The sequence below is a fragment of the Coturnix japonica genome, chromosome Z (genome assembly GCF_054131305.1).
Source record: "Coturnix japonica strain WE chromosome Z, WE-NBRP24, whole genome shotgun sequence".
In the NCBI taxonomy this organism is placed as follows: domain Eukaryota; kingdom Metazoa; phylum Chordata; class Aves; order Galliformes; family Phasianidae; genus Coturnix; species Coturnix japonica.
Window position 1 is genome coordinate 12,669,049 of NC_140702.1, and position 21,353 is coordinate 12,690,401.

At 45.8% G+C, this 21,353-nt stretch overlaps 5 protein-coding genes across 5 annotated transcripts; all 5 read left to right on the forward strand.

Moving 5' to 3' along the window:
* Positions 1–281: 281 nt before the first annotated feature.
* TXN (thioredoxin) lies at positions 282–5,197 on the forward strand. The gene is made up of 5 exons (XM_015849881.3): positions 282–438; positions 2,636–2,740; positions 3,298–3,357; positions 4,064–4,129; positions 4,968–5,197. Exons 1-5 carry the CDS (start codon positions 415–417, stop codon positions 5,028–5,030), a joined length of 318 nt encoding a protein of 105 aa, XP_015705367.1. The 5' UTR covers positions 282–414; the 3' UTR covers positions 5,031–5,197.
* A 3,800-nt stretch (positions 5,198–8,997) lies between these two features.
* On the forward strand, positions 8,998–15,633 carry LOC146753733 (uncharacterized). Its single transcript, XM_085530221.1, has one exon. The coding sequence runs from the start codon at positions 9,971–9,973 to the stop codon at positions 11,213–11,215; it is 1,245 nt and encodes a 414-aa protein (XP_085386347.1). The 5' UTR covers positions 8,998–9,970; the 3' UTR covers positions 11,216–15,633.
* On the forward strand, positions 12,923–14,383 carry LOC146753734 (uncharacterized). Its single transcript, XM_085530018.1, has one exon. It carries the CDS (start codon positions 13,139–13,141, stop codon positions 14,381–14,383), a length of 1,245 nt encoding a protein of 414 aa, XP_085386144.1. The 5' UTR covers positions 12,923–13,138.
* Positions 15,634–15,721: 88 nt separating the features above from the next.
* LOC146753735 (uncharacterized) lies at positions 15,722–17,690 on the forward strand. Its single transcript, XM_085530231.1, has one exon. It carries the CDS (start codon positions 16,307–16,309, stop codon positions 17,549–17,551), a length of 1,245 nt encoding a protein of 414 aa, XP_085386357.1. The 5' UTR covers positions 15,722–16,306; the 3' UTR covers positions 17,552–17,690.
* Positions 17,690–20,858, forward strand: LOC146753736 (uncharacterized). The gene has a single exon (XM_085530222.1). The coding sequence runs from the start codon at positions 19,475–19,477 to the stop codon at positions 20,717–20,719; it is 1,245 nt and encodes a 414-aa protein (XP_085386348.1). The 5' UTR covers positions 17,690–19,474; the 3' UTR covers positions 20,720–20,858.
* The last annotated feature ends 495 nt before the right edge of the window (positions 20,859–21,353 follow it).

Sequence of the window (21,353 nt, forward strand, 5' to 3'; positions counted from 1 at the left end):
TTTCTTACAGTCACACGGTTGGTTTTTTTTTTCTTTCTTTCTTTTTTTTTTTTTTTTTTTTATTTCTTTTTTTCCCCCTATTTTCCCTCCTCTCCCCCCTCTCGCTGCTCCCCCCAACCCCCGCCCTGTGAAAGAACTATAACGGCCGCTCCCCTTCCCGCCTCGTGACGTCACCCGCGCCATGGGCGGGAAGGGGCGTGGCCCGGCGATGGGCTGAGCGCTCAGTGCGCATGCGCGATGCAGCGGTGGCTATATAAGGGCAGGCCCGGGGCGGCGGCGGCAGAGCGTTGGTTTGGCGTTGCGGAGTGAGGACCGGTATAGACACAGCCGAGAGCGCAGCGGCGTGCGGGACGCGCGTGCGCGGGGACGAGCCCGTTGTCCGCCTTGTGACCGTACAGCACAGTGAGAGCCGCCATGGTGAAGAGCGTGGGCAGCCTGGTGAGTGCATGGGGCGGCACGGTGGGGTGTGGGTGAGGGGGGCTTGGTGTCGGCGCCGGGCCTTGGGCCGCGCTCCTTTGTGTGCGCTGAGCCTGAGGCCGCTCCCCAATGGCGGCTGCGCTCCGGCCGCAGGGGGCACTGCGGGAGCGGGTTAAACTGCAACACGTCGCCCTGACCCTTGGCTGTCAGCTGATGGCCGCGATCACAGAATGACCCGGGTTGGGAGGGACCTCAAGGATCATGTAGTTCCAACCCCCCTGCCTGGCAGGGCCACCAAACATACGCCTTTACTAGATCAGGTTGCCGGATCAGCACGGCCCAAGGGCGGCTCGGTGGGTGTCAGACATCGTGCTTATAGCTGGGGTCTTGTATTAAGGCTGTCCCAGCTATGCTGAGGGCGGTGGATTTCTTACGGCGTTGGTTGGTGGCCTCCATTTTGGGTTGCTGGGAATCCCTGCTGCATTGAACCTCTCCTTGCCACCTGTTTTCTCGCAGCCGGCCCTTGGAAACTGAAATCTGCTAACATAATGCTGCCTGCTGCGCCCAGCAAAGTGAGGCCGAGGCCTCAGGGAGGCACCAGATGGGTATTTGAAAAGTGTTTATGGGCTTTTCCCCTCCAGAGGACTAAGGAAAATATTGCTGAAAAAGCTGTGAGATCCTCTAACAGCTGTAGCCACGTGGACTAACAGGGGGAGGTGTCCATTCTGATAATGGAGATATTTCTGTATGAATCTTATTAATCCATACTTACTGCAGAAAGACTAGAAGTCAGAAAGGTCAGCCAGTTTTCCTGCTGTATTCCTTACTTCAGGGATATTAATGTTTTCTGAGGAAAAAATACCAACACTTACCCCTTGCTGGGTATCTCAGGGGTAACACCGTTGGACCTCGTGTCTCTTCTCAGGCTGCCTGTAGCAATTTTAGCTAATTCTAGGGATGACTCACAGGGTAACGCCTGGCTGCAGCTGGAGAGCAGTGCTCAGATCTCCAGTGGTGTATGGGTTGTGATCTGCAGGAAGTGCCATGTCCTCCCACTTTGCCCTTGTTCTGTGCAATATTGCCCTGAGATGTGTGGTCATATGATCAGCGCGTCCCAGGGATGGCCTTCCTCATGCAGGGTACAGCAATCAGTCATTTGGACTGAGGAAAATAGTCCAATTGGTGGGTGCAGGAGGTAGAATTAATATTAATAAGGCTGTTACAGCACTAAGTTGTGAGAATATATGCCAGAAATCAGGGATTTGGAGGTGGGAGTGAGTGAGGCTCTATTTAACAGCCTTATGGTTTTAAGTAACCACTGGGAGCAGATAGCATGGACTACTGTGTATGTGAACGCTGAACTTTGCTGGAGGCAGTGTTGTGCTTTAGAGACTGGGATGCAGGAATACACCCCACATTAGCACAGTGGTGGAGAAGAAGAGAGAGAGGAAGAACTTCTTGCTGCCACCCTTGCCTGTGTGTTGGATCAGCATCCTCTGCTTGCTCTGCCTGAGATACTTGTTTGTTTTTTAGCATGCAAATATTTCTTTCCTTCAGTGCCTTACACTTCTGTTGAAACATTTGCTCTTTGAAAACAGCGGCACATAAGGAGCTCTGAAATGCAAAGCGTGATGTCCAGAAATGTCTCTTGTAACAAAGTGCAACAGAGATATCTCTGTTAACCTTAAATGTTAGTTGTTACTGGCATAGACTGTGTAGCTTTGCATTGAGTACTGGAGTTACACCCCAATTTACTTGGCATAATAAAATATTTATATGATGAAGCTGTTGCTCTAGGAAACATGCTGTAGGGTAAACCACGCAACATCTTGATTCTAACCATTGCTTGGGAAAGGTATCAGACCATGAAACTGTGGAAGTTTGTCCTCAGATTCTGAGGAATCCTAGAAGAAAATGGACGACATCCTATTAAATTGGAGATTAGAACTGAATGCTAAGGACCGTCAGGATCACGTTAGAAGTGTAACATTACTCAGTTTAGCTTACGGTCTCAGTTCATGCTGAGTTCTACATAAACTTCCACAGTTCAGTGACTGAGCATTGTGATGTTTCATAATTGATACTCATAATTCATCAGAAGACAGTGGGGGATGCAGTGCTGATGGAGCTAAGGGAAAGCTGACTTGGGGGTTAGTCTTGAACCTTTTGCAAATGAGGGGGGAAATCCTTAATGTTTTGATTTCTTTTTTCTTTACAGTCCGAATTTGAGGCAGAACTGAAAGCTGCTGGTGAGAAGCTTATAGTAGTTGATTTCTCTGCCACATGGTGTGGACCATGCAAAATGATCAAGCCATTTTTCCATGTAAGTAGCTTTTGTCTTTCACAGTAACTTTAAGTATATAGAAATACTTCTGTGCAACTTCTAATATGGTGGAAACCTTCTTTGTCTATGGTGTGTTTTCCTGAAGGAGGAATCTTAGAAGGATATGATAGGTAACTATTGAATAAAGCACTTGGATACACAGCGGGGAACTAACACACTGTAGCGTTTTGTCTGTCCTGGTGTGCTGATGCATCAGTCTGTAGGGACCTAGCTGGTGCATTTCCACAAGAACTGGCAACAGTGGAGTTGAAATAATGTATATATGCTGGCTCTGATTATTTAAACTGCGTTCAGTTAAGCTGTAGCATCTTTATGTGTTGAGGGGGAAGCCATAAGGGAAGGAAAGGCCTTTCCCTTATGCTTAGGTGCTTCAGCAGACTCTTCCAGGGGATGGAGCTGGAAATTAATTTCTGGTCAGTAAAGCAGCTGCTGTAAGGTAACATGTTAAGTCTGACAGCACCAGTTTCTATGAATGCATCTTTTTGAGAACTGGCTTTCCTGGACCTGTAACTACATAATTTCATTTTTCATTCTAGAGTCTGTCTGACAAGTTTGGTGATGTGGTGTTCATTGAAATCGATGTGGATGATGCCCAGGTAAGGTCCAAAGGGATAGTAGGTTTGGAGAACCACAGAAGTGGCAATGAGTGTCCTTGGATTTATTGAAACAAAATGAGATGGGCACCACCAACTAGGCAGAAAAGAATGAATGTTTAGAGTACATGAGAAGAATGAACTGCTTTAGTTATCTGCACTGTCTTAACCCCTATGGCACACATGAGATAACTTGGGAACACTGGTGTTCTGCCCTTGAGACTTCCTCCCAAAGCCTTAATCTGTTTTGATGCAATCTCCCCTAAAACTAATAGCTTACACAAGTACAAGACTGTCTGGTCTCACCACTGCCCTTGGCACTGTTTCCTCTTTCATGTGTTGAACCATGTGTAATAAGATGTCTGCTCTATGGCAGTTTCAGTAGTGTAGAATGAGTACTTAAACAATTTCAGGCTGAAACAGCAACATTGCTGTAGTGTTCTTGAGTACTCTCCAAACACAGTGTGGATGCAGTAAACACGTGCTCTTATTGTATGAATTAGATTCTGAAGGGAGGATCTTTTAGGTTTGTTTCAGAAAGATGCTAATATTGCACTGCCTTTGCAGTGCTGGACTAGAAAAGATGTTTTTCTTCTTTTTGAACAGTGATGACTTTGTCCAACTTCCTTATCAAAAGGAAACCAGTGGGTTCTAAATTCTGGTGTCCTTCAGACATGCACAGCTGAAGACTGTTTTCTTTCTCTTCCAGGATGTTGCTACACACTGTGACGTGAAGTGCATGCCAACATTCCAGTTCTACAAGAACGGAAAGAAGGTAGGCTTCTTTTTTTATGGAACTTATTTTCCTGGAAGAGGCAGGCTAGGCCACATAGTCTGCTTTCTCTTAATAATGTATCTGGGTCACAACTGGCACTGGGACACTTCTAAGAGCAATTAAATTAATCTTAGTGCTACAGCAAATACAGCATAGACCAGATGCAACTGATGAAGCAAACTCTATTAATTAGACCTAGTGAACTAAGTCTTGCAGGTCAGTCTTATGGGCAGATCTTCATGATGAATTAGTGAGGCTAAATGTGCAAGACTGCCCTAATGCTCTGCTTTTGCTGATCTGTTAGCATTCATTCTCTGTACACAGTTCACATTCAAGCAGGGACGTGTCTATATGTGTAGAATCCCTCCTGACATCAGTTAATAATCTGAATATACTCCCATCTGAAACCACTACTTGAGTGTTTTCACACAGACTGTGAAACCTGTGGAGGGACCCCATGTAGGTTGCAGGACTGAACAGAGCCCCTTTGCATTATATGCTGTGAGCTGGATAGATGGGATACAGAGCAGGTGCAGGGACAGGCTGCTCCAAGCAGTTCTATCAGAGCTTGATAGGACAAGGTGCACAGCAACACAAAGTGGCTTTCAGCTGCTACTGCCAGGAGGTGGCCTCCAAAATCCTTCTGAGCTGCAATTATGACTTTTACACACCACTGATACAGGATTAATTGATTTTTCTCTTTTTTTGTGTGTGTCATTTTGGGCCTGAAGAAATCTTAGAGGTTACAGAGTTAAATAAACCCATATTTCTGTGTGTTATGCAACCAGATGTTACGTGGCATTGAGTGCAGCCCTTCTGAAAATTGTTCTTTTTGCAGGTGCAGGAATTCTCTGGGGCCAATAAAGAGAAGCTGGAAGAGACCATTAAAAGTCTAGTCTAATCTCCAGCCATGGAGACATTGGAGTATGGTGGGATCGGCTAACTTATAGCCCATAACTTTTCTACTTCAAAAAAAAAAAAAAAATATCCAACCATTTAACCTATCTATCTTGATGGAAACTATCCTCTGATCAATGTAAATGAGTACAATAAAATGTAAATTCTTCACCTTTGGTTACTGTCTCGTGTTTGAATAAAAACATGCGCAAGTTGTTAATGTCTCTGCAATGCTGCGTTTTGCTGTGTTAAAGGAATGCTGTCTGGATGCAAAGACTCTTGTCAAATGCAAGAATCTAATAACAGGGTATCACTGAGAATGGAAAATTAAGTGTTGGAAAAGACAGCAGTGATAATTGCTGTAGCAAGGTGCCAGACTTCTTTCCTGGTAGCTGAGGAGAAGCCATTGGGAATTCTGGATGTAAGCTCTGCTTATGCAGTGAGGGCACGCAATATGTTTTCTGTACTCTTAACAGCAGTGCTGCCATGGGTTACAAAGGTGACTCAGGTAAGTGGGAATCCACTACACAGAGTGGTTCCATAGATAAACTTGTGGGGAGGAAATAATATGGAGAACCAACATGCCATTTGGATCACAGTGTCTGCTAACAAGCGTTGCTTTTAAGAGCAGTTCTTGGGCAGCCTGTTTATTTCCTTTAGGCAGTAGCTGGAAGCAAGAGAGAAGAGATGGGCATCTTAAAAATTCCTGAACAGAAGTTCACAGAATCACAGAATGACCCGGGTTGGAAGGGACCTCAAGGATCATGTAGTTCCAACCCCCTGCCTGGCAGGGCCACCAAACATACACATTTACTAGATCAGGTTGCCCAGGGACCCGTCCAACCTGGTCTTGAACACCTCCAAGGACGGGGCATCCACAACCTCCCTGGGCAGCCTGTTCCAGGGCCTAACCACTCTCCTAGTGAAGAACTTCCCTCTAACATCCAACCTAAATCTTCCCTCCTTCAACTTGGACCCATCCAAGTTGGTTCTTCTCATTACAGATACTGGCAGAGCCTAATGGCAATGCTTTGCTGATGGGTAAGCAGTCTCAGCCCCTATGGCAGCAGTGATCCTATGGGAGAGAATACCCCAGTTCTGTATGGCATCTCCCTACCACTGAAGAGCCAGGAGTGAACAACCAGCACCGCTGACCTGGACTGGACAAAGGGATGTCCTAAAGCAGGTCACCACACCATTAACACAGGGGGTGGCTATTTCACATCTGGCTGGGCATTGTGTTGGCGGTGGTGAAGCAATTGCATTGTGCGTCACTTGTTCTATATATTTTGTTTGTCTATTATTTTCCCTTCCTGTTCTGTCCTATCAATTTGTGTTTATCTCAACCTGCAAGTTTTAACTTTCTTCCTGTTCCTGCTGTTGACAGAGGAGCGAGCACAGAGCTGCGTGATGCTGAGCTGCCTGCCAGGTCCAACAAGGCCACCTGAATGAAGTGGCTACAAGTAACCTTGCTAAATCTTGGGGCATGGGCCCTGACATGGAGTTATTAAGTAATACTCCGCAGAGCCCAATAGCTGTGATTTGCTTGCTAAATGGCTGAGCTGTTTTTCACTTGAAAGAGTGAGACAGCAGCATTTCCATATGCTGGAACATAGTGCTGCAGAGTTGGTCTTTCATTGGATACATCTAAGTCACTTCTGTGGGAAGCAGGATGCGATCTGCTGTCTGCAAGAACACAGCTGCTTTCAGCGTGTGATGTAAGAAGATGCCTCTAAGGGGGCAACAAGAGCTGGCCAACTGACCTCATTTCCATCAGTTGTGGAAGGAATTTGGTGCACACTGAAACAACGTTTAAGGGTTCCCTTCTAGGAGTTACGAAGTTACCCTTCCCTCAGGTGATGGCTGCCATCAGTCATCTGGCTATAAAATGGCTGAGATGTCTGCCTTGCTGTCAAACCAGTAGAGCAAGAAGCTCTCTGCCAGCTTGTTTGCGTAGCTTTCCCATCAGTGGAGGGACAGGTCAGCAGGAAGAGAAGTGCCCCTCCAGCAGAGAAACTGGAGTGTGTGGATGAGTAAGTGGGTTTAATGAGAGAGTACTTCCCATTGTGAAAGGGAAGGACAAGCCACGAGGGCTGCAGTCAAGTGAGCAAGGGAGCAGTGCAGGGTTATGTTGGAGGGAAGCAGCCAAACTCTGTAACCACAGCCACAGGTGTCAGACTGCCACGGTGTGCTTGGGCAAGTATTATCTTAGTAACCAGCGTGTTACTTCTTTTCCTGCAATACACAGCTTCATTTCAGCTCTGATTGACTCTCCACTTCTCATTCCTTCCCAGATCTGAATGATGTTAGACTTGCATTTCAACCTCACAGCTGCTGGCGGGCTGTTGGCTGGCTACCAGCCCTGTGCATGCTGTGCTCAGTGCTCACCATTGTGTGAAGATGTGCTCCCTTTGCTGCTGGCTGAGAAACCAGCTCAGAGACATGCCCACCTCCATGAGGCAGCAGAGACCCTTTCTACTGTATGAATGTTGATATACAGACAGGCTCTAGGAACACCTTATGCTTTTCTCTTGTACAGCAGTGTGACAGGACAGCAGTACCTCCAGGTGATGGGATGCAGGAGGACACAGGGCAGTCTAGAAATCCTTGCTTATGTTATTTCCCTCTCCCCGGGAGCTGGGGTGAGGTGGGATGGTGTGACAGAGATGTGAGCAGTCTCTAGGTGGGTGGGGAAGCCAGGCATGAAGCAAAGTTTTACCTGTCATGGAAGTCTAAAAGTCCCGAGGACATTTAAAAAAGACAACATGGATCTTAAGGATGCTGCTTTCTTTTCTCTTGTCACAGCTATGCAACAAATACATGAGGAGCACAGAAAAGAAATCCTTCCTCTCTGGCATGGTTGCAATGAAGGCATGGTGGAAAGATGGAAGATACAAACATCCAGTCACAGGCTGTAGTAGAAACTAGAGAAAAAAGTGTATACAAAGCTCTGTACTATGGAAACAGAGGACAGCTCTGACATTGTACTGATTTTATATAAAAATAAATAAATTAAGGAGTCTGTGGTAGGTAAACCAAGCTTATCTACTGCCTGCGAAACACATCCCCTATATATAAGGTCCCTTCCATCCCAAGCTGTTCTGTTTTAAACTGATGTCTGGGTCAGTTAGTTATTCTAATAATCTTTAACCTGGCTGTGGTTGATGGGATGTCTCTCAGCCATTTACAGCATCCATAAATTACATGAATTCAAACAGAACTGATATAGCCTCAGAAGGCCACCATATCCCCTGTGATAAATTTTCTTACATACCAAAGCTTTAAACAACTTAGCGTTCACAGAACAGATCTCTTGGGATTTCAGACAGATAAAAATGGGCCCCTTTTTGTAAACATTATGGGGAGGAGCCAAAGAGCAACCTGTGTCCTTCAACATCAGCACCATACATGGGCAAACTGAGACCAAAAATGATTATTTGCCAGATCCCCATAACTGTTCAGTTCAGGTAGAATCATAGATTTATCATGTCTGACAGTCCTAGAAATAGGCAGAAATTTTGGGATGTTGTATAAACATTCTGGTGTTAAATGTACATTGTGATTTAACTCTGTGCGTCATTTGTGGAGAGATCCCCACACACCTGTGGCTGCAATAAACCAAAACCAGCTTTCTAAACTACCATTTGGTTTAGAGAGTTTTCTTGTTCATGATTCTCAGTGACAACTTGATGATCAGCTGCAGATGTAAGAATTATCATGCGATAGAATGGGTTAGGTTGGAGGAGATCGCCCTGCTCCAATCCTTGGGCAGGCTTCTCCATAAGGCTATGGATTCTCAGCGTCTGGAAATACTCATGACCTGACTGGTCATGTCCTTCCCATCCCTAACAAAATCTCTCTTGAAGGCTCTCCTACATCATCTCCAGAAGCGCCTGCAAGTTCCTGTGATTTCACACCTTTACTTAGAAACAACAGTGCAGCGTCTGAGGCACGGACTCAGATGTGAACCATCCAAATCGTTTATTACAAGTTCTCACATCCCTTATATACCTTCACAAGTTGTTATTTTCTAACTTTCCCATCCGCCCTTACAACTTTCCCAAACACCTTACATGTCAACAAAGCATTCTACAAAACACTTTGCAACTGTCCATGCAGGCACATATCCAATCAGAGCTGTGAGACTCTTCTTCTCCTTGCAGAGGTGTCCTTGGTTCTCATGCTGTTTATCTTGCTCCACAGCTGCTGCTCTGAACAGCTTTTCTTGTATCCCCACACAACAGAGATCCCAAAAGTAAAAGAGAACCTTTTTTAGGATTGATTACACCCAATTCGGTGTAAAAAAGCAGTCATTTCAACATAGTTTTAAGATTTCGTTATAGGGCGGTCGCAGGGGTTGACGTTCTATGACGTAGCTACTGACGTCATAAAGGCAAGACCAGTTACTAGCGGACTTTCATCAGCGTGTGCTTCACTCGGTGCTGTTAGCCCAGCTGGACGCACAGAGACAGTCGGCGAGCCTAATTTCTCAAAAGACAGAGGAAGCTGCTCCTGTTTTTCACATGTAAGTGATGGTCTCTTTCGGAAGTGGGTTTGGGAAGGTTCTATGTGAATCCTAAAGTTCCTGATCATGCCAAAGTGGTCACCTGGGAGTGGGGAGGGAAGACAAGAGTTCTTGCCTGCTAGAGAGACATCTGCCAGCATGATTCAACCCTGCAGCACTGAAAAGACCAACATTGCTGCAAAGACTGTACATGAAGCTGTTACGTTGCGCTGCTTCTTCGGTTGGTTGTGTCTCAGGACTAAGGCTGGCATTAATGTTGGCTGTTGCACGTTTCTGCACCTAGAGTTTAGTACTTTATTTCTCTTGGGAATTAAGAGCACATATTTTTGTCTCCTTTTTTTGTAGAACAGAGCTTCCATAGCCTGTTTGTAGAGGACAGCAGCTCTTAGCCCAAAGTTAACATCCAGAAGCTGTAGACCATGACTACAGACACTTCTCCTGACTCCAAGTGTCCTATTTGCTCCAACAAACTGGACAATGTTGCCCGCCCAGATACTTGCTGGCACAGTTTCTGCTTCCGTTGTATCCTGGATCGGTCAAGAATCACAGCGGACTGCCCAGTCTGCACGATGCCCTTCAATTCCATCTTTCATTCAATCCGTGCTGACAATGACTTTCAAGAATACAAAGTCCCGCCTCCAGAAGATTATGATTCCCCCTATCCCAGCACCAGCGCTCTTACCCAAAGCATTCTGAACAAGTACAAGAATGGTCTGCTGGACTACAAATATCTCGCACCACCACGGGATGAAGGAAGTGGCTCAAACTCAGCAGTTACTGATATTCCTGGGTCGAAGCCCAGCTCACCTGTTTCTGCTGTTGGTCAGAGTCCCTGGGATGATGAAACTCCAGGGCCTTCATCCTCTATTTTAAAAGAGTACGGCGCAACCGCAGCTCCTCAGAAGGAGAGCACTGCCAAGAACTATACTTGGAAGAGAATTAAGCTGCAGCCTCGGAAGTGTCACAGTGAACACAATCTTAAAAGGAAGCGCTCAAGAAGCAGAGATGGCAGCAAACATCGGGACGAAAAAAGAAAGAAGTCAAGGTCTCATGGAATGAGCCCCTTTCAAGAAAGCCATGGAGGCTCCGGTAGCCATAAGAACACTGCAGCCAGAGATTCCAGCAGACCATATCACAAAGGCCGTGGACAAAGCAGCCAAGACAATGATCATCACAACAGAGGAGACAGCCACTGCAGCAAATACAAGCGTGACAGTCCAAAGACAGGCAGAGACAGCCCCTCCTGCAGGAAGAGGACTTATTCTGAAGCTCACTCTTCACAGAAGCCTACTGAGCCAGAATTCAAGTCCCAGGCCTTCACAGAAGGGACAGATCTGCAAGGTCAGATGGGACTACATGAGGGAGATGACTCCAATTACAGACGATGCAGATCAAGGAGTCGGTCACGCTCCAGATCAAATAGTCCCTCTGCAGAGGCAAGAAGAAGACGTGAAAAGCCTGGAGGAAAAAGAAAGTGCAAAACTCGGCACGTAGAAAAAACGGAGAAGCAAAACACCAGCACGGAGGAAAAATGCGGCACCGATATACCAACATCCAGTGATTACTACAAATACCTTTGCAGCCTTGCAGACTACCCAGTGAGCTGGGATGGAGAACCTGAGGAAAAGAGGGAAAGGAGAAGTCCAAGTGTGGAGAGCCTATGAAGGAAGAGCAGCAGACACCATGGCACTTCCTGAAAGGCACAGGAACCACCAGAAACATCACCATCATTAGTTTAATTCTTAGTTTAGTTCTTAGTTTAGTTCTTAGTTTAGTTCTTAAAATAAAAGTAGTTATGAACTATACTGTTGTATTAGTAAGTGTGATACAAGTTGATCTCAAATAAGAAGTAGAAATGTGTTACCGCATATATGGAATATCACTTCTAGTAGTGTCAGAAAAAGAAGAAAAAAAGTCAAGAATGGAACAAGTAAGCTGTAAGATCTTACGGGAACCATGTCTCAGTTAGGTGGAACTCAGTATCGAGTTCCTGCAATAGGCTAAAGAAATTAACAGCCTGCTGAGGGCAGGGATCTTTCTGAACTCGCGTTGTCAAAGAAGCAGTCATAGCCATCAGGAGAGGCTTTACGCAGTGCTTCATCCAAGGAAGAAACCGTCTTGTAATTGAAGGCTTCATCAAAGCCTATTTTTTTCAGATATGCAACCTTGCTATCTGAGCCAGCACAGCCCACCACTTTACAACCCTGCAAGGAAAGAAAGAGAGGATTTTTTCAACACAGGCTCGCAACATGAACACAAGTATGCTGGGTGAAAGGCTCATGCTTAAAGTCAGGTGCTTGTGACTGTGAGCTCCTAAGCTCCAAAGCCAGCTTCGCTGTAACTTCAGGAGCTTGTTTCATCTCAAAATGAATGGGTTAGGTTGGAGGAGATCGCCCTGCTCCAATCCTTGGGCAGGCTTCTCCATAAGGCTATGGATTCTCAGCGTCTGGAAATACTCATGACCTGACTGGTCATGTCCTTCCCATCCCTAACAAAATCTCTCTTGAAGGCTCTCCTACATCATCTCCAGAAGCGCCTGCAAGTTCCTGTGATTTCACACCTTTACTTAGAAACAACAGTGCAGCGTCTGAGGCACGGACTCAGATGTGAACCATCCAAATCGTTTATTACAAGTTCTCACATCCCTTATATACCTTCACAAGTTGTTATTTTCTAACTTTCCCATCCGCCCTTACAACTTTCCCAAACACCTTACATGTCAACAAAGCATTCTACAAAACACTTTGCAACTGTCCATGCAGGCACATATCCAATCAGAGCTGTGAGACTCTTCTTCTCCTTGCAGAGGTGTCCTTGGTTCTCATGCTGTTTATCTTGCTCCACAGCTGCTGCTCTGAACAGCTTTTCTTGTATCCCCACACAACAGAGATCCCAAAAGTAAAAGAGAACCTTTTTTAGGATTGATTACACCCAATTCGGTGTAAAAAAGCAGTCATTTCAACATAGTTTTAAGATTTCGTTATAGGGCGGTTGCAGGGGTTGACGTTCTATGACGTAGCTACTGACGTCATAAAGGCAAGACCAGTTACTAGCGGACTTTCATCAGCGTGTGCTTCACTCGGTGCTGTTAGCCCAGCTGGACGCACAGAGACAGTCGGCGAGCCTAATTTCTCAAAAGACAGAGGAAGCTGCTCCTGTTTTTCACATGTAAGTGATGGTCTCTTTCGGAAGTGGGTTTGGGAAGGTTCTATGTGAATCCTAAAGTTCCTGATCATGCCAAAGTGGTCACCTGGGAGTGGGGAGGGAAGACAAGAGTTCTTGCCTGCTAGAGAGACATCTGCCAGCATGATTCAACCCTGCAGCACTGAAAAGACCAACATTGCTGCAAAGACTGTACATGAAGCTGTTACGTTGCGCTGCTTCTTCGGTTGGTTGTGTCTCAGGACTAAGGCTGGCATTAATGTTGGCTGTTGCACGTTTCTGCACCTAGAGTTTAATACTTTATTTCTCTTGGGAATTAAGAGCACATATTTTTGTCTCCTTTTTTTGTAGAACAGAGCTTCCATAGCCTGTTTGTAGAGGACAGCAGCTCTTAGCCCAAAGTTAACATCCAGAAGCTGTAGACCATGACTACAGACACTTCTCCTGACTCCAAGTGTCCTATTTGCTCCAACAAACTGGACAATGTTGCCCGCCCAGATACTTGCTGGCACAGTTTCTGCTTCCGTTGTATCCTGGATCGGTCAAGAATCACAGCGGACTGCCCAGTCTGCACGATGCCCTTCAATTCCATCTTTCATTCAATCCGTGCTGACAATGACTTTCAAGAATACAAAGTCCCGCCTCCAGAAGATTATGATTCCCCCTATCCCAGCACCAGCGCTCTTACCCAAAGCATTCTGAACAAGTACAAGAATGGTCTGCTGGACTACAAATATCTCGCACCACCACGGGATGAAGGAAGTGGCTCAAACTCAGCAGTTACTGATATTCCTGGGTCGAAGCCCAGCTCACCTGTTTCTGCTGTTGGTCAGAGTCCCTGGGATGATGAAACTCCAGGGCCTTCATCCTCTATTTTAAAAGAGTACGGCGCAACCGCAGCTCCTCAGAAGGAGAGCACTGCCAAGAACTATACTTGGAAGAGAATTAAGCTGCAGCCTCGGAAGTGTCACAGTGAACACAATCTTAAAAGGAAGCGCTCAAGAAGCAGAGATGGCAGCAAACATCGGGACGAAAAAAGAAAGAAGTCAAGGTCTCATGGAATGAGCCCCTTTCAAGAAAGCCATGGAGGCTCCGGTAGCCATAAGAACACTGCAGCCAGAGATTCCAGCAGACCATATCACAAAGGCCGTGGACAAAGCAGCCAAGACAATGATCATCACAACAGAGGAGACAGCCACTGCAGCAAATACAAGCGTGACAGTCCAAAGACAGGCAGAGACAGCCCCTCCTGCAGGAAGAGGACTTATTCTGAAGCTCACTCTTCACAGAAGCCTACTGAGCCAGAATTCAAGTCCCAGGCCTTCACAGAAGGGACAGATCTGCAAGGTCAGATGGGACTACATGAGGGAGATGACTCCAATTACAGACGATGCAGATCAAGGAGTCGGTCACGCTCCAGATCAAATAGTCCCTCTGCAGAGGCAAGAAGAAGACGTGAAAAGCCTGGAGGAAAAAGAAAGTGCAAAACTCGGCACGTAGAAAAAACGGAGAAGCAAAACACCAGCACGGAGGAAAAATGCGGCACCGATATACCAACATCCAGTGATTACTACAAATACCTTTGCAGCCTTGCAGACTACCCAGTGAGCTGGGATGGAGAACCTGAGGAAAAGAGGGAAAGGAGAAGTCCAAGTGTGGAGAGCCTATGAAGGAAGAGCAGCAGACACCATGGCACTTCCTGAAAGGCACAGGAACCACCAGAAACATCACCATCATTAGTTTAATTCTTAGTTTAGTTCTTAGTTTAGTTCTTAGTTTAGTTCTTAAAATAAAAGTAGTTATGAACTATACTGTTGTATTAGTAAGTGTGATACAAGTTGATCTCAAATAAGAAGTAGAAATGTGTTACCGCATATATGGAATATCACTTCTAGTAGTGTCAGAAAAAGAAGAAAAAAAGTCAAGAATGGAACAAGTAAGCTGTAAGATCTTACGGGAACCATGTCTCAGTTAGGTGGAACTCAGTATCGAGTTCCTGCAATAGGCTAAAGAAATTAACAGCCTGCTGAGGGCAGGGATCTTTCTGAACTCGCGTTGTCAAAGAAGCAGTCATAGCCATCAGGAGAGGCTTTACGCAGTGCTTCATCCAAGGAAGAAACCGTCTTGTAATTGAAGGCTTCATCAAAGCCTATTTTTTTCAGATATGCAACCTTGCTATCTGAGCCAGCACAGCCCACCACTTTACAACCCTGCAAGGAAAGAAAGAGAGGATTTTTTCAACACAGGCTCGCAACATGAACACAAGTATGCTGGGTGAAAGGCTCATGCTTAAAGTCAGGTGCTTGTGACTGTGAGCTCCTAAGCTCCAAAGCCAGCTTCGCTGTAACTTCAGGAGCTTGTTTCATCTCAAAATGAATGGGTTAGGTTGGAGGAGATCGCCCTGCTCCAATCCTTGGGCAGGCTTCTCCATAAGGCTATGGATTCTCAGCGTCTGGAAATACTCATGACCTGACTGGTCATGTCCTTCCCATCCCTAACAAAATCTCTCTTGAAGGCTCTCCTACATCATCTCCAGAAGCGCCTGCAAGTTCCTGTGATTTCACACCTTTACTTAGAAACAACAGTGCAGCGTCTGAGGCACGGACTCAGATGTGAACCATCCAAATCGTTTATTACAAGTTCTCACATCCCTTATATACCTTCACAAGTTGTTATTTTCTAACTTTCCCATCCGCCCTTACAACTTTCCCAAACACCTTACATGTCAACAAAGCATTCTACAAAACACTTTGCAACTGTCCATGCAGGCACATATCCAATCAGAGCTGTGAGACTCTTCTTCTCCTTGCAGAGGTGTCCTTGGTTCTCATGCTGTTTATCTTGCTCCACAGCTGCTGCTCTGAACAGCTTTTCTTGTATCCCCACACAACAGAGATCCCAAAAGTAAAAGAGAACCTTTTTTAGGATTGATTACACCCAATTCGGTGTAAAAAAGCAGTCATTTCAACATAGTTTTAAGATTTCGTTATAGGGCGGTCGCAGGGGTTGACGTTCTATGACGTAGCTACTGACGTCATAAAGGCAAGACCAGTTACTAGCGGACTTTCATCAGCGTGTGCTTCACTCGGTGCTGTTAGCCCAGCTGGACGCACAGAGACAGTCGGCGAGCCTAATTTCTCAAAAGACAGAGGAAGCTGCTCCTGTTTTTCACATGTAAGTGATGGTCTCTTTCGGAAGTGGGTTTGGGAAGGTTCTATGTGAATCCTAAAGTTCCTGATCATGCCAAAGTGGTCACCTGGGAGTGGGGAGGGAAGACAAGAGTTCTTGCCTGCTAGAGAGACATCTGCCAGCATGATTCAACCCTGCAGCACTGAAAAGACCAACATTGCTGCAAAGACTGTACATGAAGCTGTTACGTTGCGCTGCTTCTTCGGTTGGTTGTGTCTCAGGACTAAGGCTGGCATTAATGTTGGCTGTTGCACGTTTCTGCACCTAGAGTTTAATACTTTATTTCTCTTGGGAATTAAGAGCACATATTTTTGTCTCCTTTTTTTGTAGAACAGAGCTTCCATAGCCTGTTTGTAGAGGACAGCAGCTCTTAGCCCAAAGTTAACATCCAGAAGCTGTAGACCATGACTACAGACACTTCTCCTGACTCCAAGTGTCCTATTTGCTCCAACAAACTGGACAATGTTGCCCGCCCAGATACTTGCTGGCACAGTTTCTGCTTCCGTTGTATCCTGGATCGGTCAAGAATCACAGCGGACTGCCCAGTCTGCACGATGCCCTTCAATTCCATCTTTCATTCAATCCGTGCTGACAATGACTTTCAAGAATACAAAGTCCCGCCTCCAGAAGATTATGATTCCCCCTATCCCAGCACCAGCGCTCTTACCCAAAGCATTCTGAACAAGTACAAGAATGGTCTGCTGGACTACAAATATCTCGCACCACCACGGGATGAAGGAAGTGGCTCAAACTCAGCAGTTACTGATATTCCTGGGTCGAAGCCCAGCTCACCTGTTTCTGCTGTTGGTCAGAGTCCCTGGGATGATGAAACTCCAGGGCCTTCATCCTCTATTTTAAAAGAGTACGGCGCAACCGCAGCTCCTCAGAAGGAGAGCACTGCCAAGAACTATACTTGGAAGAGAATTAAGCTGCAGCCTCGGAAGTGTCACAGTGAACACAATCTTAAAAGGAAGCGCTCAAGAAGCAGAGATGGCAGCAAACATCGGGACGAAAAAAGAAAGAAGTCAAGGTCTCATGGAATGAGCCCCTTTCAAGAAAGCCATGGAGGCTCCGGTAGCCATAAGAACACTGCAGCCAGAGATTCCAGCAGACCATATCACAAAGGCCGTGGACAAAGCAGCCAAGACAATGATCATCACAACAGAGGAGACAGCCACTGCAGCAAATACAAGCGTGACAGTCCAAAGACAGGCAGAGACAGCCCCTCCTGCAGGAAGAGGACTTATTCTGAAGCTCACTCTTCACAGAAGCCTACTGAGCCAGAATTCAAGTCCCAGGCCTTCACAGAAGGGACAGATCTGCAAGGTCAGATGGGACTACATGAGGGAGATGACTCCAATTACAGACGATGCAGATCAAGGAGTCGGTCACGCTCCAGATCAAATAGTCCCTCTGCAGAGGCAAGAAGAAGACGTGAAAAGCCTGGAGGAAAAAGAAAGTGCAAAACTCGGCACGTAGAAAAAACGGAGAAGCAAAACACCAGCACGGAGGAAAAATGCGGCACCGATATACCAACATCCAGTGATTACTACAAATACCTTTGCAGCCTTGCAGACTACCCAGTGAGCTGGGATGGAGAACCTGAGGAAAAGAGGGAAAGGAGAAGTCCAAGTGTGGAGAGCCTATGAAGGAAGAGCAGCAGACACCATGGCACTTCCTGAAAGGCACAGGAACCACCAGAAACATCACCATCATTAGTTTAATTCTTAGTTTAGTTCTTAGTTTAGTTCTTAGTTTAGTTCTTAAAATAAAAGTAGTTATGAACTATACTGTTGTATTAGTAAGTGTGATACAAGTTGATCTCAAATAAGAAGTAGAAATGTGTTACCGCATATATGGAATATCACTTCTAGTAGTGTCAGAAAAAGAAGAAAAAAAGTCAAGAATGGAACAAGTAAGCTGTAAGATCTTACGGGAACCATGTCTCAGTTAGGTGGAACTCAGTATCGAGTTCCTGCAATAGGCTAAAGAAATTAACAGCCTGCTGAGGGCAGGGATCTTTCTGAACTCGCGTTGTCAAAGAAGCAGTCATAGCCATCAGGAGAGGCTTTACGCAGTGCTTCATCCAAGGAAGAAACCGTCTTGTAATTGAAGGCTTCATCAAAGCCTATTTTTTTCAGATATGCAACCTTGCTATCTGAGCCAGCACAGCCCACCACTTTACAACCCTGCAAGGAAAGAAAGAGAGGATTTTTTCAACACAGGCTCGCAACATGAACACAAGTATGCTGGGTGAAAGGCTCATGCTTAAAGTCAGGTGCTTGTGACTGTGAGCTCCTAAGCTCCAAAGCCAGCTTCGCTGTAACTTCAGGAGCTTGTTTCATCTCAAAATGAATGGGTTAGGTTGGAGGAGATCGCCCTGCTCCAATCCTTGGGCAGGCTTCTCCATAAGGCTATGGATTCTCAGCGTCTGGAAATACTCATGACCTGACTGGTCATGTCCTTCCCATCCCTAACAAAATCTCTCTTGAAGGCTCTCCTACATCATCTCCAGAAGCGCCTGCAAGTTCCTGTGATTTCACACCTTTACTTAGAAACAACAGTGCAGCGTCTGAGGCACGGACTCAGATGTGAACCATCCAAATCGTTTATTACAAGTTCTCACATCCCTTATATACCTTCACAAGTTGTTATTTTCTAACTTTCCCATCCGCCCTTACAACTTTCCCAAACACCTTACATGTCAACAAAGCATTCTACAAAACACTTTGCAACTGTCCATGCAGGCACATATCCAATCAGAGCTGTGAGACTCTTCTTCTCCTTGCAGAGGTGTCCTTGGTTCTCATGCTGTTTATCTTGCTCCACAGCTGCTGCTCTGAACAGCTTTTCTTGTATCCCCACACAACAGAGATCCCAAAAGTAAAAGAGAACCTTTTTTAGGATTGATTACACCCAATTCGGTGTAAAAAAGCAGTCATTTCAACATAGTTTTAAGATTTCGTTATAGGGCGGTTGCAGGGGTTGACGTTCTATGACGTAGCTACTGACGTCATAAAGGCAAGACCAGTTACTAGCGGACTTTCATCAGCGTGTGCTTCACTCGGTGCTGTTAGCCCAGCTGGACGCACAGAGACAGTCGGCGAGCCTAATTTCTCAAAAGACAGAGGAAGCTGCTCCTGTTTTTCACATGTAAGTGATGGTCTCTTTCGGAAGTGGGTTTGGGAAGGTTCTATGTGAATCCTAAAGTTCCTGATCATGCCAAAGTGGTCACCTGGGAGTGGGGAGGGAAGACAAGAGTTCTTGCCTGCTAGAGAGACATCTGCCAGCATGATTCAACCCTGCAGCACTGAAAAGACCAACATTGCTGCAAAGACTGTACATGAAGCTGTTACGTTGCGCTGCTTCTTCGGTTGGTTGTGTCTCAGGACTAAGGCTGGCATTAATGTTGGCTGTTGCACGTTTCTGCACCTAGAGTTTAGTACTTTATTTCTCTTGGGAATTAAGAGCACATATTTTTGTCTCCTTTTTTTGTAGAACAGAGCTTCCATAGCCTGTTTGTAGAGGACAGCAGCTCTTAGCCCAAAGTTAACATCCAGAAGCTGTAGACCATGACTACAGACACTTCTCCTGACTCCAAGTGTCCTATTTGCTCCAACAAACTGGACAATGTTGCCCGCCCAGATACTTGCTGGCACAGTTTCTGCTTCCGTTGTATCCTGGATCGGTCAAGAATCACAGCGGACTGCCCAGTCTGCACGATGCCCTTCAATTCCATCTTTCATTCAATCCGTGCTGACAATGACTTTCAAGAATACAAAGTCCCGCCTCCAGAAGATTATGATTCCCCCTATCCCAGCACCAGCGCTCTTACCCAAAGCATTCTGAACAAGTACAAGAATGGTCTGCTGGACTACAAATATCTCGCACCACCACGGGATGAAGGAAGTGGCTCAAACTCAGCAGTTACTGATATTCCTGGGTCGAAGCCCAGCTCACCTGTTTCTGCTGTTGGTCAGAGTCCCTGGGATGATGAAACTCCAGGGCCTTCATCCTCTATTTTAAAAGAGTACGGCGCAACCGCAGCTCCTCAGAAGGAGAGCACTGCCAAGAACTATACTTGGAAGAGAATTAAGCTGCAGCCTCGGAAGTGTCACAGTGAACACAATCTTAAAAGGAAGCGCTCAAGAAGCAGAGATGGCAGCAAACATCGGGACGAAAAAAGAAAGAAGTCAAGGTCTCATGGAATGAGCCCCTTTCAAGAAAGCCATGGAGGCTCCGGTAGCCATAAGAACACTGCAGCCAGAGATTCCAGCAGACCATATCACAAAGGCCGTGGACAAAGCAGCCAAGACAATGATCATCACAACAGAGGAGACAGCCACTGCAGCAAATACAAGCGTGACAGTCCAAAGACAGGCAGAGACAGCCCCTCCTGCAGGAAGAGGACTTATTCTGAAGCTCACTCTTCACAGAAGCCTACTGAGCCAGAATTCAAGTCCCAGGCCTTCACAGAAGGGACAGATCTGCAAGGTCAGATGGGACTACATGAGGGAGATGACTCCAATTACAGACGATGCAGATCAAGGAGTCGGTCACGCTCCAGATCAAATAGTCCCTCTGCAGAGGCAAGAAGAAGACGTGAAAAGCCTGGAGGAAAAAGAAAGTGCAAAACTCGGCACGTAGAAAAAACGGAGAAGCAAAACACCAGCACGGAGGAAAAATGCGGCACCGATATACCAACATCCAGTGATTACTACAAATACCTTTGCAGCCTTGCAGACTACCCAGTAAGCTGGGATGGAGAACCTGAGGAAAAGAGGGAAAGGAGAAGTCCAAGTGTGGAGAGCCTATGAAGGAAGAGCAGCAGACACCATGGCACTTCCTGAAAGGCACAGGAACCACCAGAAACATCACCATCATTAGTTTAATTCTTAGTTTAGTTCTTAGTTTAGTTCTTAGTTTAGTTCTTAAAATAAAAGTAGTTATGAACTATACTGTTGTATTAGTAAGTGTGATACAAGTTGATCTCAAATAAGAAGTAGAAATGTGTTACCGCATATATGGAATATCACTTCTAGTAGTGTCAGAAAAAGAAGAAAAAAAGTCAAGAATGGAACAAGTAAGCTGTAAGATCTTACGGGAACCATGTCTCAGTTAGATGGAACTCAGTATCGAGTTCCTGCAATAGGCTAAAGAAATTAACAGCCTGCTGAGGGCAGGGATCTTTCTGAACTCGCGTTGTCAAAGAAGCAGTCATAGCCATCAGGAGAGGCTTTACGCAGTGCTTCATCCAAGGAAGAAACCGTCTTGTAATTGAAGGCTTCATCAAAGCCTATTTTTTTCAGATATGCAACCTTGCTATCTGAGCCAGCACAGCCCACCACTTTACAACCCTGCAAGGAAAGAAAGAGAGGATTTTTTCAACACAGGCTCGCAACATGAACACAAGTATGCTGGGTGAAAGGCTCATGCTTAAAGTCAGGTGCT

Coding starts and splice junctions, on each gene's coding strand:
- LOC146753736 (XM_085530222.1), top strand. CDS start 19,475: ATGACTACAGACACTTCTCCTGACTCCAAGTGTCCTATTTGCTCCAAC.
- LOC146753733 (XM_085530221.1), top strand. CDS start 9,971: ATGACTACAGACACTTCTCCTGACTCCAAGTGTCCTATTTGCTCCAAC.
- LOC146753734 (XM_085530018.1), top strand. CDS start 13,139: ATGACTACAGACACTTCTCCTGACTCCAAGTGTCCTATTTGCTCCAAC.
- TXN (XM_015849881.3), top strand. CDS start 415: ATGGTGAAGAGCGTGGGCAGCCTG. Junction 2,741..3,297: donor TGATCAAGCCATTTTTCCAT/GTAAGTAGCTTT, acceptor TTTTCATTCTAG/AGTCTGTCTGACAAGTTTGG. Junction 4,130..4,967: donor TCTACAAGAACGGAAAGAAG/GTAGGCTTCTTT, acceptor TTCTTTTTGCAG/GTGCAGGAATTCTCTGGGGC.
- LOC146753735 (XM_085530231.1), top strand. CDS start 16,307: ATGACTACAGACACTTCTCCTGACTCCAAGTGTCCTATTTGCTCCAAC.